Here is a 15,941-nt window from a genome sequence, read left to right as displayed (position 1 = left end):
GCAAACGTCTAAAAACATAGATGACATACATACAAGGGGACTGACTGTGTTACCTGCAAAAGAGTTTATATCTCAGAAGTTAGTGGCCAGAAATACAAACAACCCTTTCAGACAGTATAACCAAGGTGGTATCCTGACTATTCTCTACTACAGCGCCGCCTAGTCACCCCAACCTGTCATTGGATAGTAAAGTATAAGAGAAACAGTGCAGCGCAAAACCAAAATTAATTAATAAGTGAAAAACAGTGAAAATCAATAAAGTCCAAAGAGATTGGAAATCCAATCAGGCACTTCCTAGGATTCTTCACCAAGTGAGATTGAACACACCAAAACTTAGAAGTGATCCCTCCACCAGTGAAAGATGGGTACTCTCACCTCAGCGATAGACCACTGTGTTACCAGATGGTCAGAAAAGCAGGTATGTCAACAAAGCAGGCCAAGGAGCAAGATGGTAATTCAATTTCTCATATGTCAGCCATACACATGGATCCGGACATGAAAAAAGAAATCACAAATCTAAGAGCTTCCGCTGGACAAGGATAATTTAATACTGTATAAAATAACACAGGCTACTCACATTTAGCCAAAAAAAACATCAGGCATTGAAATATAACCAGGGCATCGAATCACACGATCGGATTGTTAGGCTCTTCAAACGGCAGCGAGCGACAGAGTTTCAGGCTCCTATCCCCCGGACGCGTTGCGTTGTTGCAACTTCCTCAGCGGGGCGCTGAGGAAGTAACAACGCAACGCGTCCGGGGGATAGGAGCCTGAAACTCTGTCGCTCGCTGCCGTTTGAAGAGCCTAACAATCCGATCGTGTGATTCGATGCCTGATGTTTTTTGGCTAAATGTGAGTAGCCTGTGTTATTTTATACAGTTTTAAATTATCCTTGTCCAGCGGAAGCTCTTAGAGTTGTGATTTCTTTTTTCATGTCCGGATCCATGTGTATGGCCGACATATGAGAAATTGAATTACCATCTTGCTCCTTGGCCTGCTTTGTTAACATACCTGCTTTTCTGACCATCTGGTAACACAGTGGTCTATCGCTGAGGTGAGAGTACCCATCTTTCACTGGTGGAGGGATCACTTCTAAGTTTTGTTGTGTTCAATCTCACTTGGTTAAGAATCCTAGGAGGTGCCTGATTGGATTTCCAATCTCTTTGGACTTTATTGATTTTCACTGTTTTTCACTTATTAATTAATTTTGGTTTTGCGCTGCACTGTTTTCTCTTATACTGTACTATTTTTGGATTTTGTGAATGTCCTTTGGTGTCCAGCTAACATACCGGTAAATTTAAACTAGATGGTTTTTCACATTTATTATTAACATAAAAATATTTTACACTATTTATGGTCTTTTATTTTTGCGCTGATTGCACCCCCGTTTTTCCAATTGGATAGTAAAGACACAGCAGTGTACTGAGGTTCTGTCCTATGCATTCTCCTCCTATTAGAATGTTCCTTGCCCGATCATTACAGAAACTGACTGGCCCCTAATTCTGTCCTTCCTTTTCCTAGTTTGAGCTCTGCTGTACACAGGATTACATAAACTGATATTAAGGTAAAATCAGTTAAATACATTAATTTTTTTCCATAAATATAAAACTTTATTAATGGTGTTTAGTATATCTGTGAGTAAGTCAGATTTAGTAAATATTTATTTCTTCTAATGGGTAGGTACAGTGCCTGCTAATTTGAGTACTTCATCTAATGTGTCGTCAAACTGGACACTTGGCTTCCAAAGCACAACTTTAGCCACATGCCCAGGATTCTGCCTACAGCCATCTAAACATGTCAAAAGGTTAGAGCCTCCATTCTCAGGTAAGGAAGCAAGACCAACTTTATATGATCACAGAATGAGTCTAAGGTACAAACCGACCAATCACATATTGGTGTTGATAAATCCAGTAAACACAGTTGTCTGCAGCATACAGAAAAGGGCCAGCTTATCCACCTTATTCCCTGATAGGGGAACAGATGATGGCCTTAAAAGCAGAGCACCTCCACATTGCTTCCTCTGAAGTCCAAAGCAATGACCTATCACCAGCATAAGCCTTACCCTGGCAGTTTCTATTGTTGGGGAGCAGCCGGTAGCCTGCAGGGCAAAGACACTGAAAGCTGCCCTCTGTGTTTCTACATTCATGCTGGCAGGGGTTTCGCTGTTGGCACTCGTCTATGTCTGGAGGAAATAAGCATAATTCAAGAATGGGTCAAAAGCATAATTCAAGAATGGGTCAAAACCAAATCACAAAGCCATACCAAATAACTAAGAATCTAAGAAATAAATGTGGTTTATTATGTCATCTTCTCATACTACTGATCTTCTCAGTAGGAATGACTCCATAATCTCAAAGGGAAAGAAAAGAGTATTGTCAAGCCTCGTACACACGTACGGGATTCCCGGCTGTAAAAAGTCCACCGGGAAAACCGAGAACCTGCTCGGTAACTTTTTCCCCCTACACATGACCGGGTTTCCCGACAGGAAAAGTGCCATGAGAGCTTTGGTCAGGAAACCCGGCAGTGTGTATGCTCCATTGCAGTGTTTCCCATAGGAAAATGCCGGGTTAAAAACCGCTGGGAATCCCGGCAAAAAAAAGCGAGCTGGTGTCGGGAAAACTGCGATGGAGCATACACATGGCAGGTTTTCCCAGCCAAAAGCTCTCATGGCATTTTTCCCGACGGGAAAACCGGTTGTGTGTATGAGGCTTCAGTAGGTACACAATATTAAGGTGAGTTGAGAATCTTCACTCACAAGAAAATAGGTAATCAAAGTGAACAGGAATTTTTCTTTCACATGATTGGATAACTGATGAGAATATTACATTTTTTCCCTTCGTAAATCAATGTCCATGTGTCAATATAGTCATTTCTACCAGAAAGTCAACTTTTACATGCCGTTTTATCTTCTGATAGCTGTGTTTTTATATGTGTTTAAAGATTCTCCCTCCACTAGTAGTATAGCAATAAATATAAAAAGAATTTCAGGGCTCAGAAACATATTTTGCTGGTTGTCCTGACCACTACCAGACACCCATCAAACAACAAGTCTAAATGGGTGCATTGATCTGAATGGTTCAGTTCACACTGTTGATACTGTATATATTATGGTTCAACATATAAATGTCAGCAGGATTCCATGACTTGAACACGGTTAGCTAGATTCAGAGAGAGTTAGGCCGGCGTATCAGTAGATACGCCGACCTAACTCGGAATCTGCGCCGTCCTAAGTTTAAGTGTATTCTCAAACTGAAATACACCTAAACCTAGCTAAGATACGACAGCATGCGCCGTCGTATCTTAGGGTGCAATATTTAGGCTGGCCGCTAGGTGGCGCTTCCGTTAAGTTCAGCGTAGAATATGTAAATGACTACATACGCCGATTAACGAACGTACATGCGCCCGTCGCAGTAAAGATACGCCGTTTCCGTAAGAGATACGCCGCGTAAAGATAAAGCTGCCCCTAGTTGGCCTAGTCAATGTTAAATATGGCCGTCGTTCCCGCGTCAAAATTTGAAAATTTTACGTTGTTTGCGTAAGTCGTCCGTGAATGGGGCTGGACGTAATTTACGTTCACGTCGAAACCAATACGTCCTTGCGGCGTACTTTAGAGCAATGCACACTGGGATATGTATACGGACGGCGAATGCGCCGTTCGTAATAAACGTCAATCACGTCGGGTCACGAGTAATTAACATAAAACACGCCCCCCATCCTCATTTGAATTAGGCGCGCTTATGCCGGCCGCATTTATGCTACGCCGCCGTAAGTTAGGAGGCAAGTACTTTGTGAATACAGTACTTGCCTCTCTGACTTAAGGCGGCGTAGCGTAAATACGATACGCCGCCTTAAAGTTGCGGCGGCGTCTCTGAATCTAGGTATGTGTGTTTCTTTACTGCTTCTCTTGCCAGTTGGAAGTACATCTGTCATTTGTTTAAGGTTATTAAAAATGTCTGCTTCATCTTATCAATAGCAGTATGGCATACCATGGAAATGGGTCTACAGTCAGTAGCAAAGATAGTAACAAGGCTTGTCACTATATTTTCCTCTGCATGACTGAAGGTTCTAGCTATATGTAACAATGTGGGGAAAGGACTATGGGAGTGTCCCAGAATCCAGTTGTCTGATTACTACACTGTATTGGTATTCACCTGGAAGCTCAGGACTCGGTACATAGATGACCATGGAAGACTTTAATACAGTGTTGAATGGATGAGACAATGAATGACCTGGAAGCAAAGCCATAAGATTCCGTACAGTTCCCAAACCTAGTCCTGTATGATCATAGATAATCCTTCTTACCCGTGCACACCCCATGTCTACGCATAAAGCCTGGAGGACAGCGGCCGGTACTGCTTTGACCAATAATGTTGCCATTCTGACTGAAGGACAGCCAAGTGTAAACGTTGTTTCCATGAATGCGGCCATTAGTGAGAGGTTGCTGGAATTGGGCTCTGGTGGTGCCGAAGGTTGAATTGTACCCGAGTCTCTCCAGTCCTGCACATGAGCGCCCATCTCCTAAAAGTTGCTTCCCAGGTGGGCACAGGCATTTATAGCTGCCAGCCAGATTTTGGCATTGATAGGCACATGGTTTAGGTACCTGCTGGCACTCATTAATATCTGCATAAGGAGGAAAGAAAAATAGTTATGGGATGCAAGTTTTTAATTAAACCACATAAAGCAACAGAGAGAACAAATACTTATAACAGGTTGGAAACATCCATAACCATTTTTATCAAGAAAAATATCTGATTGCTGCCCAATATAGAGCAATATTCTCTCCACTAGTAAAAGGAAAATAGGGAATTGTTGTTATTAGCAACAATTCAAATTCCTACTTCAGACTATATGATAAATTTGGGCCTGAATGGGAGGCTTGATAAGCCCAGGGAGTGGGCCATAGTATGCATCTTGGCCACAGACGTGATAACCCGCAATTATGAAAGCAGAACTGGAGCAGACTTAAAAAGTAAAAACTGGAACTTTAGGTAGACACCTGAATATCATACCCTAAACCATTTGCCACGGGAAGAACCTCACCAATCCTCCCCTTTCACAATGTTTGATATTTAGGTTTTAGTGCACCTTGCAGGCAAATTAAATACATTTGATTTTGTCCAGACTGTTATTTAGAAAACAATTTCACTTTCGGTGTACCCCAATAAATGGGACAAACGGCCTTGCCGACAATATTTGTTCCACTCCAATTTTTCTTTACTACACTGCAATCTACGTAAAGAACCATTCGTTCTGAAACACAATTCTATATCTGGAAAACAAACCTATGCTTTTCTAATGGAGGATAGCAACGGTATCATTTAATGACTCCCTCCCAGCATATAGCCACATTTCTTTCACTCCCCCACCACTATGTTCAATGGCCAGGAGCTGGTACTTCCATGTATGGAGGAGCCTGTGGTTTCCTTCCCTTGCTCTCTTCTGTCAGTGCTGGTGCTTAGTGACTGGTCCACCACTGTCATGTAGGGTGTGGAGAAAGTCCTCAGCCCTGTGTAAGCTCCAATTAGGCTAACACGGGGCCCTTCTTTTCTCACTTCCAGTGACTGAATGGAAGTGCGGGGAGTAAAGATAAGTATGTGCTGCTGGCAATTACAGTAAATCTGTTGCTTTGCCCTGGATTTGCACAGGCTTGCTTTAGGTTTGGGTGTACAAATGCAATCAAAGAAAGATACCCCAAACCTTCCAATAACAAAAAAGATTAATGCTTACCCAAGCATGGCCTCCCAACACCTTGAGTCCTGTATCCCCGCGGACATGTACAGCGGTACCCACCCACTGTGTTCTCACACAGTTGGTTGTAACGACACATGTGGGAGCCATCACGACACTCATCAATATCTGAAAAGGAGACAGAACTCTTCTTTATTATGTGTAAGAGAGACAGAATTGCCCTTCTAGTCTAACCAGTTACTACCGATTCCCTTGCTCCATCTATGAATCTATCACCATTTTGTTTGTAGGTGCGTATGGCTTCATTTAAGTTTATTTAACTTACCTTATAGGATTCATTGGCTACATTTATCTTGACCCCATAATCAACCCCCCCTTTTGACACGCATTTTAGGTTTTTCGCTATCGAGACTTGTACGAGTCAAATTAGCATACATGAATCTAGCAGGTAACTGCATACATACTCGCCAAAGAACCTGCAACCAAAATTAAAATGAGAGCAAAAGCATGACATTGCGAAGTTAAAAGGAATGTGCAGTGGTCCTCGTATTTTACAGTCAGAACTATTTCTTTGTTCAAACATTTGTTCCTTCTTGAAGTCAGGTAAGTACTAAATAATGTGTATTCATTTTCAGTATTATCACTTCAGCAGGACACTAAATGGGGATAAGCAGAGGGTGAAAAGGTGAAACTAGACAGGGGTTCTAATTCTGCCCCATTCTGGCCAATTGCCGGGAGGACGTCAACTAGGGTTGCCACCTCATCCCTTTAAAACAGAACACATATAAATTACACAGGTTCTGAGGCTAATTTAATGCAGGTAAGGCACCAAATGAGTCTAATTACCACCTTAATTAGCCACAGAACCTGTGTAATTCATATGTGTTCTGTTTTAAAGGGATGAGGTGGCAACCCTAACGTCAACAGGATGTCCTCCCCTTTGAACGCGTGCCCTCTGCCCTCTCACTGAGACTCGGGTGATCACAAATCCGAGTAAGGGGCCAATCCCGGCCCCTTACCACGTGATCAGCTGTCAGCCAATGACAGCTGATCATGTGATGTAAACAAAGCTTGGTAATCGTTTTTTTTTTCTCCTCACGCTGATAGCGTGAGGAGAAAAAAAAGCCGATCGCCGGCTCTTGTGTAAGGGTGATCGGCCCCCAGTGTTGGAGGCACATCAGCTTCATTAGTACCTGCCAGTGCCACAGTGACTACCAGTGCAATAAAGTGCCACCTATCAGTGTCCATCACTGCCACCTATCAATGCCCACCAGTGGTGCCAGTCAGTGCCACCTAGCAGTGCTACCTATCAGTCTTACCTATCAGTGCCCATCACTGCCAGCTATTAGTGCCAATTCTCAGTGCCCACCAGTGCCACCTATCAATGCCCTTCAGTGCCACCTCTGTTTCACCTCCTAGTACCGCCTATCAGGGCCCACCAGAGCTGCTTATCGGTGCCCATCATTGCAGCCCATCAGTGCTGCCTCATCAGCGTACATCAATGAAGGAGAAAAATTACCCGTTCGCAAAATTTTATAACAAAATATAAAACTGTTTTGTATTTTTTTATTATTTTTTTATAAAAAATAAAAACCGCAGAGGTGATCAAATACCACGAAAAGAAAACTCTATTTGTGGAAAAAAATATATAAAAATGTCATTTGGGTACAGTGTTGTATGGCCGTGCAATTGTCATTCAAAGAGTGATGCCGCGTACACACGACCGTTTTTCGGGTTCTAAAAAATGAAGTTTTTAGGGTCTAGAAAAAAGTTTTTTTCAACCCGATCATTAAAAACGGCCTTACCTACACACTATCGTGAAAAAAAAAATGTTCTAGCAAAGCGCGGTGATGTACAACACGTACGACGGCACTATAAAGGGGAAGTTCCATTCAGATGGCGCCACCCTTGGGGCTGCTTAAGCTGATTCCGTGTTAGTAAAAGACGATTTGTGCTTTTTTGTTACAGCGTGATGAATGTGCTTACTCCATTATGAACGGTAGTTTTACCAGAACGAGCGCTCCCGTCTCATAACTTGCTTCTGAGCATACGCGGATTTTTCACGTCGTTAAAGCCCACACACGATCATTTTTTACAACCTTAAGAACGACAACGTTAAAAACGACGTGAAAAAATAGAGCATGTTTGAAAAAAATTTGGCCCATTTTTTAGAACCCGAAAAATGCTCTGAAGCCCACACCCGATCGTTTTTAATGACATAAAAAAAAACTTAATTTTTTTAGAACCCGGGAAACGGTCGTGTGTACGCGACATGAGAGTTTTGAAAGCTGAAAATTGGTCTGGGCAGAAGGGGGATTTAAGTGCCTAGTAAGAAAGTGGTTAACCGGTTAACACCCGCCGCATGTACATATACGTCCACAGAATGGCACGTACAGGCATATGGGCGTACATGTACGTCCCTGCCTTTCCGCGGGTCAGGGGTCCGATCGGGACCCCCCCCGGTACATGCGGCGCTCGGTAACCCGTGGGGAGCGATCCGGGACGAGGGCGCCGCTATTCGTTTCTAGCTGAAGAACGGGGAGAGCCGTATGTAAACACGGCTTCCCCGTGCTTTACTGTGGCGGCTGCATCGATCGAGTGATCCCTTTTATAGGAAGACTCGATCGATGACGTCAGACCTACAGCCACACCCCCCTACAGTTGTAAACACACACTAGGTGAACCCCAACTCCTACAGCGCCCCCTGTGGTTAACTCCCAAACTGTAACTGTCATTTTCACAATAAACAATGCAATTTAAATGCACTTTTTGCTGTGAAAATTACAATGGTCCCAAAAATTTGTCAAAATTGTCCGAAGTGTCCGCCATAATGTCGCAGTCACGAAAAAAAATCGCTGATCGCCGCCATTAGTAGTAAAAATAAATAAATAATAAAACTATCCCCTATTTTGTAAACGCTATAAATTTTGCGCAAACCAATCGATAAACGCTTATTGTGATTTTTTTACCAAAAATAGGTAGAAGAATACGTATCGGCCTAAACTGAGGAAAAAAAAAAAATTATATATGTTTTTGGGGGATATTTATTATAGCAAAAAGTAGAAAATATTGCATTTTTTTCAAAATTGACGCTCTATTTATTTTTGTTTATAGCGCAAAAAATAAAAACCTCAAATACCACCAAAAGAAAGCTCTATTTGTGGGGAAAAAAGGACGTCAATTTTGTTTGGGAGCCACGTCGCACGACCGCGCTATTGTCTGTTAAAGCGACGCAGTGCCGAATCGCAAAAAAGAGATTTTTAATACAGCTTACCTGTAAAATCTTTTTCTTGGAGTACATCACGGGACACAGAGCGGCATTCATTACTATATGGGTTATATGGAGTACCTTCAGGTGATAGACACTGGCAATCTCAAACAGGAAATGCCCCTCCCTATATAACCCCCTCCCATAGGAGGAGTACCTCAGTTTTGTAGCAAGCAGTATGCCTCCCAAAATGGTCCTCAAAAGAGGGGTGGGAGCTCTGTGTCCCGTGATGTACTCCAAGAAAAAGATTTTACAGGTAAGCTGTATTAAAAATCTCTTTTTCTTTATCGTTACATCACGGGACACAGAGCGGCATTCATTACTATATGGGATGTCCCAAAGCAATGCTTACAATGAGGGGAGGGAGAACATCTCCAAGACAAAAGGATTTAATTTAGAGATATACTCAAATCATAATAAATCCAACTTAGTTGAGAAAAATAATCTTAAATTTTAAATTTAACTCAAAAAAGAGGAGCCCCCGGAATCCGAGGGTCTCAAACTGCAGCCTGCAGCACTGCCTGCCCGAAGGCAGTATCAGTATTCCTTCTTACGTCCAACTTGTAGAATTTTCTAAATGTGTGGACAGAAGACCAGGTTGCCGCCTTGCAAACTTGAGCCATAGAGATCTGGTGGTGTGCTGCCCAGGAGGCGCCCATGGCCCTAGTAGAATGAGCCTTTAATGATACTGGAGGAGGCAACCCTTTCAAGCCGTAGGCCTGAGTGATTAATTGCTTAATCCACCTAGAAATGGTGGACTTTGCAGCTGCCTGCCCCTTCTTGGGCCCATCCGGTAGAATGAACAGCACATCTGTTTTCCGGATCTTCTTTGTAGCTTTAAGATAGGCCTTCATGGCCCTGACAATATCCAAGGTATGCAGCAACCCTTCCTTTCTGGAAGTAGGTTTAGGGAAGAAGGATGGTAATACCAAATCCTGGTTCAAATGAAAACTGGATATGACCTTCGGTAGGAAGGAAGGATGAGGGCGGAGAACGACCCTGTCCTTATGAAAAATAAGATATGGTTCCTTACAGGATAAGGCCGCTAGCTCCGAAACTCTTCTTGCGGAAACTATGGCAACCAAAAATACTAACTTCCTTGTCAGTAGAACCAAAGGAATTTCAGCCAACGGCTCAAACGGTTGTTTCTGTAAACTTGACAGAACAAGATTTAAATCCCACGGACAAAGCGGGGATTTAACTGGAGGTTTAATACGTAAGACCCCTTGAAGGAAGGTCTTAACCAGCGAGTGGGTGGCCAGCGGCCGCTGAAACCACACTGACAGGGCAGAAATCTGTCCTTTGATTGTGCTTAATGCCAATCCTTTATCCACTCCTAGCTGGAGAAAACTTAAAACTCTATCGATGGTGAACTTGCGAGGAAGCCATAGCTTGGACTCACACCAGCCTACATAGGCCTTCCAGACCCTGTGATAAATCACCCTAGAGACCGGTTTCCTGGCTCTGATTAGGGTAGAGATTACTTTCTGAGACAGACCTCTACCCCTGAGAATCAAGGATTCAGCTTCCAGGCCGTCAAATTTAGATGCCGTAAGGCAGGGTGGAGGATCGGACCTTGCGATAGCAGGTCTGGCCTTAGAGGCAGAGTCCAAGGGTCTCCCACTACCATCCTTAGGATTAGTGAGTACCATGCCCTTCTGGGCCATGCTGGAGCTACCAGGATAACTGGTATGTGCTCCACCCGGATCCTGCGCAGCAGGCGGGGTAGTAACTGGAGCGGGGGAAACGCATAAAGAAGTTTGAACTGATGCCAAGGGCAAACCAGCGCATCGGTTCCGCAGGCCATCGGATCCCTCGAGCGGGACACGAACCTGTCTAGCTTCTTGCTGAGTCTCGATGCCATGATATCCACGTCCGGCACTCCCCATCTTTGGCAGAGTGCTTGAAAGACTTGTGGATGCAGAGACCATTCCCCCGGCCATAGAGTCTGGCGGCTTAAGAAGTCCGCCTGAAAGTTGTCCACTCCTGGAATGAATATTGCCGATATGCAGGGCACATGAGCCTCTGCCCATAGGAGAATCAAGCTCACCTCTCTCTGAGCGGCTTGACTCCTGGTTCCCCCTTGGTGATTTATGTATGCCACGGCCGTGGCATTGTCTGATTGAATTCTCACCGGGAACCCCTGCAATTTTGACGTCCAAGCCCTGAGGGCTAGTCGAGCAGCTCTGAGCTCCAAGATGTTGATGGGCAACTGCTTCTCTGGCTTTGCCCAAGTACCTTGGCGAGCGCAACCATCCAAAATTGCTCCCCAGCCCGTCAGGCTGGCGTCTGTGGTCACTATCTTCCACGCCACTGGGCTGAAAGACTTCCCCTTCAGTAGATTCTGAGGGTCTAACCACCAACACAGACTTTGTCGGACTCTTGATGAGAGCGGCAACGGGATATCCAAGGCCTGTGGCCTTCTGCTCCATGCTGACAGGATGGCTGCCTGCAGGATGCGAGTGTGGCTCTGGGCGTATGGTACCGCCTCGAATGTGGCCACCATCTTGCCTAGTAACCTCATACATAGGCGAATAGTCGGTTCTTTCTTGCTTAGAACCAGTAGGATTAATTCCTTGATGGCTTTGACCTTCCTCAGAGGTAGGAACACTCTTTGTTGTTCTGTGTCTAATCTCATGCCGAGATATTCCAACTGCCTTGTGGGCAGGAAAGCTGACTTTTCTCGATTTAGGACCCAGCCGAACCTCTCGAGGTATTGGACCGTGAGGGCCACTGCTCGCTCCAAGCCGGGAGACGAGTGGTCTATGACTAGGAGGTCGTCCAGGTATGCTAGGATCGTGACCCCTTGGATCCTTAGCTTGGCTAGGATTGGAGCTAGGACCTTCGTGAACACCCGGGGGGCCGTAGCCAACCCGAAGGGAAGCGCCACGAATTGGAAATGACGCGAAGCCACCATAAAGCGTAGATATCTTTGATGTGGCTGATAAATTGGAACATGAAGGTAGGCATCCTTTATGTCTATGGACGCCATGAAGTCGTCCTTTTGGAGTGTGGCAGTTGCTGACCGCACGGATTCCATTCGAAATGAGCGGACCTTTAGGTATGCATTTACCATCTTTAGGTCCAAAATTGGCCTGACATCTCCATTGGACTTTGGGATGATGAATAGGTTGGAGTAGAAACCCAGCCCCTGTTCCAGGACTGGTACCTCTACTATTACTTCCTAAGAAAGTAGATGATCTAATGCCGATCTTAATGCGGCTCCCTTCTCCGGATCGTTTGGAATCCTCGACTCCTGGAAATGAGGAGGAGGAAACCTTAGGAAATCTAATTTGTAGCCTGTGGCCACGGAAGACCGTACCCACTCGTCGGGAATGCTGGCTTCCCAAATCTCTGAAAAGAGTCGCAGCCTTCCCCCCACCTTCGTGGGTGGGGGCGCCCCTTCATAAGGTTGGCTTGGGGGCTGGTTTTGCTGGTTTGCGAAACCACTGCCTTTTGCCTCTAGCAGCCTGTCCTTGTGACTTGCTGTTGAAGCCGAAGTTTGCTTTTGCAGGAGGCCGTCGATACTGCTTGGCATTAGAGGGCCCCTGCCCAGGGGAATACTGTCGTTTAAACGCAGGCCCCTGAAACTTCTTCTTAGTTGGCAAGAGAGTACTCTTGCCGTTTGAAATGGTCTGAATGTATTTATCTAGGTCTTCTCCGAAGAGTCGTCCTCCATGGAAGGGGAACCCTACCAGGAGCTTCTTGCATGGGGGCTCGGCCTCCCAGCTTTTTAACCATAAGAGTCTTCTCATATGGATAAGGGATAACGATAAACGTGACGCTTGCTGGATAGAATCCTTGATTGCGTCTACCGTAAAACATATGGCCTTAGGGACATCCGAAAATTCTTCTGCCTGCTGGGCAGGAATAAGTTTAAGCATCTGCTTAAATTGATCCGATAATGCTTGAGCGACCCCAATCGCAGCCACAGCTGGCTGTACTACTGCCCCTGCAGTAGTGAAGGAGTTCTTAAGTAGTGCTTCCAAGCGCTTATCAACTGGATCCTTGAACACCTGTATGTTTTCTACAGGGCATGTTAACGATTTGTTAACACATGAGATGGCTGCGTCCACTGCAGGAGTAGCCCATTTTTTGGAAAATCTATCTTCCATAGGATATAGGACAGAGAATCTTTTAGGTGGTAAGAAGATCTTATCTGGCTTGTTCCAATCTTGGAACAAAAAACTCCCTCTAATAGAGGATGGATCGGAAACACAGCATTGCTTTGAGGCGCCCTCAGTGAGCCCAAAGCTGAAACCGTCGATACCTGGAGATCTGGTACTGGCAAGTTGAATGCCTTATGGACCAAGTCCGACAATCCTTGAATCCACCAGCTCTCCCTCAGGGAGACTGCCCCAGACTCCTCTGTATCCGGATCTTCGATCCCTGAACCTACTTGGTCCTTGTCCAAGAGGTCGTCCAATTCCCCTGAGGAAAGGACCTCCTCTTCTGAGGGTCCGCGCTCGGGCGACGGAGATCTATTCCGCTTACTGCCCCGCATAGCTGCGGCTATCATTTTTCCCATGCTTTTCTGCATCTCTTTTAAAGAGGTGAGTAATACCTCCTCCGTGACCATCTTAGGGTTGGACTGACCCGCGTCAGCTCCAGCCCCAGATCCCGATGGCCCCAAGGCTCCCTGTGGGGAAAGCAGCGGCATAGCTTTGTCCGAGACCTCAGACTCTCTGGGGGAATCCCCACCTCTTGTACCCTCTGACCCGGAAGCCATGGTACAATACCGAGGTACACCTGCTAGCTTATTGGTACCTGGGACTATAAATAGTTAAATGCCCAAACACCTGTTTGGGGGATAAAAAATGCTTCCTCTCCCCTAGATGACACTTTTTTTTTTTTTTTTTTTTAAAAAAAAATCTTTCTTTCTTTTTTTTTTTTTTTTTTTTCAAATCTAGGAAAGAAAAAACATTCTGTCCCCCTGAGTAGTATTGCAAGAAAAACTATGAGATGGAAAAGAAACAGCCTATTCCTAGGCTTGAAAACAGTCTTCTGAAGACTGCAATATTCTTTCTGGCCACTGTGTGTCCTCGGCGCCCCGTGCTGCCGCTCTGGTCTTTCCTCCCCAGTTCCAAAGTATTGAATGAGCTGTATGGAACAACCAAGGAAGGGCCGCCCCTTCCTTAAGCCACTGACCCGCCCTTGCCCCCCAGCAATCTCAAACAGGAAATGCCCCTCCCGACAGGGGGGGGGGGGTTGGGAGGAAGGGACCTCTCTGCTCCAGCAAACTGCAGCCTGCAGCCTGGAACCACGAGGAGGTCAGCGTTTTGCCTGCTTTGCAGGCTCTGAGGAGGAAGACTGAATGGAGCATCGCCTGGAGGCTTGCAGGTAAGCACAGCTCTCTGACACACACATATACTTTTATATCACACAGGCCCCACTCAATGCTTTTCCAACACTACAAGGGAGGTCACATCTTATGGGGAATAATACATATAGAGCCATCCTATCTTTATGATATGTGACTAGTTTGCCAGATGCAGTGCATAACTTTTGGCATGTCCCCTGTGACCCCCCCAGAAAAAACCTGCTAAGAACCAAGTTCCGCAAGTTTTCCCCTCACTTACCTGCTCCATGCCGCAGGACTTTGCCAAGCAAGAGGCCCAATCTTCCCCCATCTCGGTGGGGATGTCTAGACCTTCAGGCCCTGGGTTCCTATGAAGGATCCACTGTCCTGGGCCCATATAGCACTCTGGCAACAGAAAACATTAGGCCCCCAAATGTTTCTAAGTTCTGGGCCCAGGGTCCAGCTCTCTAAAAAGAAAAGCATTATGGGCTATACCCCAAGGGTTTGGGGTCCGGTTACTGACCACTTTAGCGCTGAGGCTTTTTTGGACAGAACCGGTTAGCTCACCTAATCCCAAGGATGCGGAGGCAAGCTAAACCATGACCAACACCTAAGACACTGGCGTAAAAACTGAGGTACTCCTCCTATGGGAGGGGGTTATATAGGGAGGGGCACTTCCTGTTTGAGATTGCCAGTGTCTATCACCTGAAGGTACTCCATATAACCCATATAGTAATGAATGCCGCTCTGTGTCCCGTGATGTAACGATAAAGAAACCTGGCCTGGGCATTTAGCTGCAAAATGGCCCGGGGCTTAAGTGGTTAAATAAATAAAAAAAAACTGTTTGTGGCTTGATGTATATTTTAAAATCTTATTACAGCTGAATTGCTACAGCTGTAACATTTATATTCCATTATTGAGTATCCATGAGAGAAGCATCACATATCTTGCCTTGTAATAGCTGGAGCAAAACATGAAATTCTTCTACAGGCTGGAGTCCATATGAGATATAGATAGGTAGTATGTGATTCACCTTGCCAGGACCAACCCAAAATTGCAATGCCAGCTTTGAATGAGGTTGTCCTTTAATATATAATTTTTGCCTTGTCGCAGTTTGGGTAATTTCCTGATCCCCAACAAGACAACGTTCTCCATGAAGAAGTGTTATTCAGAAGGCAGTGTTATTTCGAGCAGAATATAGATACTTCATAGCTGTACTCACCATTGCAGCCTCCAGACTCTGAGCGAATGGTACCCCCCGGACAATTGTCTACACACTGGTAACTTCCAAGGGTGTTCTTACACTGCTGCTGGGGCTGGCAAATTCCTCTTAGGCACTCATTAATATCTGTGGGTAAAAACAAAAAGTCACCAACATACATTCTCAAACACACAACTATTAACTTATGAATCGTATCAATTTATCACATTAAAGATCAACTCTATCCAAAACCATGAAAAATAAATCTGGTTAGAGTGGGGAAGGATTAGAACCTCTAATGCTCCTAACAAACGATCGGACATTCCCACATCAAAACCGTGGATTTTTTTCCCGACGGATGTTGGCTCAAACTTGTCTTGCATACACACGGTCACACAAATTCTGTCGGAAATTGAGAACGTCAAGAACGCGGTGACGTACAATACTAAGACGAGCCGAGAAAAGTGAAGTTCAATTATTCCAAG

The 15,941-nt window shown here is 45.0% G+C and overlaps 1 protein-coding gene across 1 annotated transcript in view; it reads right to left on the bottom strand.

The window, feature by feature from the left end:
• Nucleotides 1–15,941, bottom strand: part of HMCN2 (hemicentin 2) — a 345,628-nt gene that overhangs the window by 4,725 nt on the left and 324,962 nt on the right. The window contains 4 exon segments of the mRNA XM_040325278.1: nt 2,063–2,182; nt 4,303–4,620; nt 5,728–5,856; nt 15,478–15,603. Of these exon segments, the coding sequence (XP_040181212.1) occupies nt 2,063–2,182; nt 4,303–4,620; nt 5,728–5,856; nt 15,478–15,603 (693 nt within the window).

The sequence above is a fragment of the Rana temporaria genome, chromosome 9 (assembly GCF_905171775.1).
Source record: "Rana temporaria chromosome 9, aRanTem1.1, whole genome shotgun sequence".
Classification (NCBI taxonomy): Eukaryota; Metazoa; Chordata; class Amphibia; order Anura; family Ranidae; genus Rana; species Rana temporaria.
Note: the sequence above shows the minus strand (reverse complement) of the source record. Positions and strands in the feature narration are given on the sequence as shown.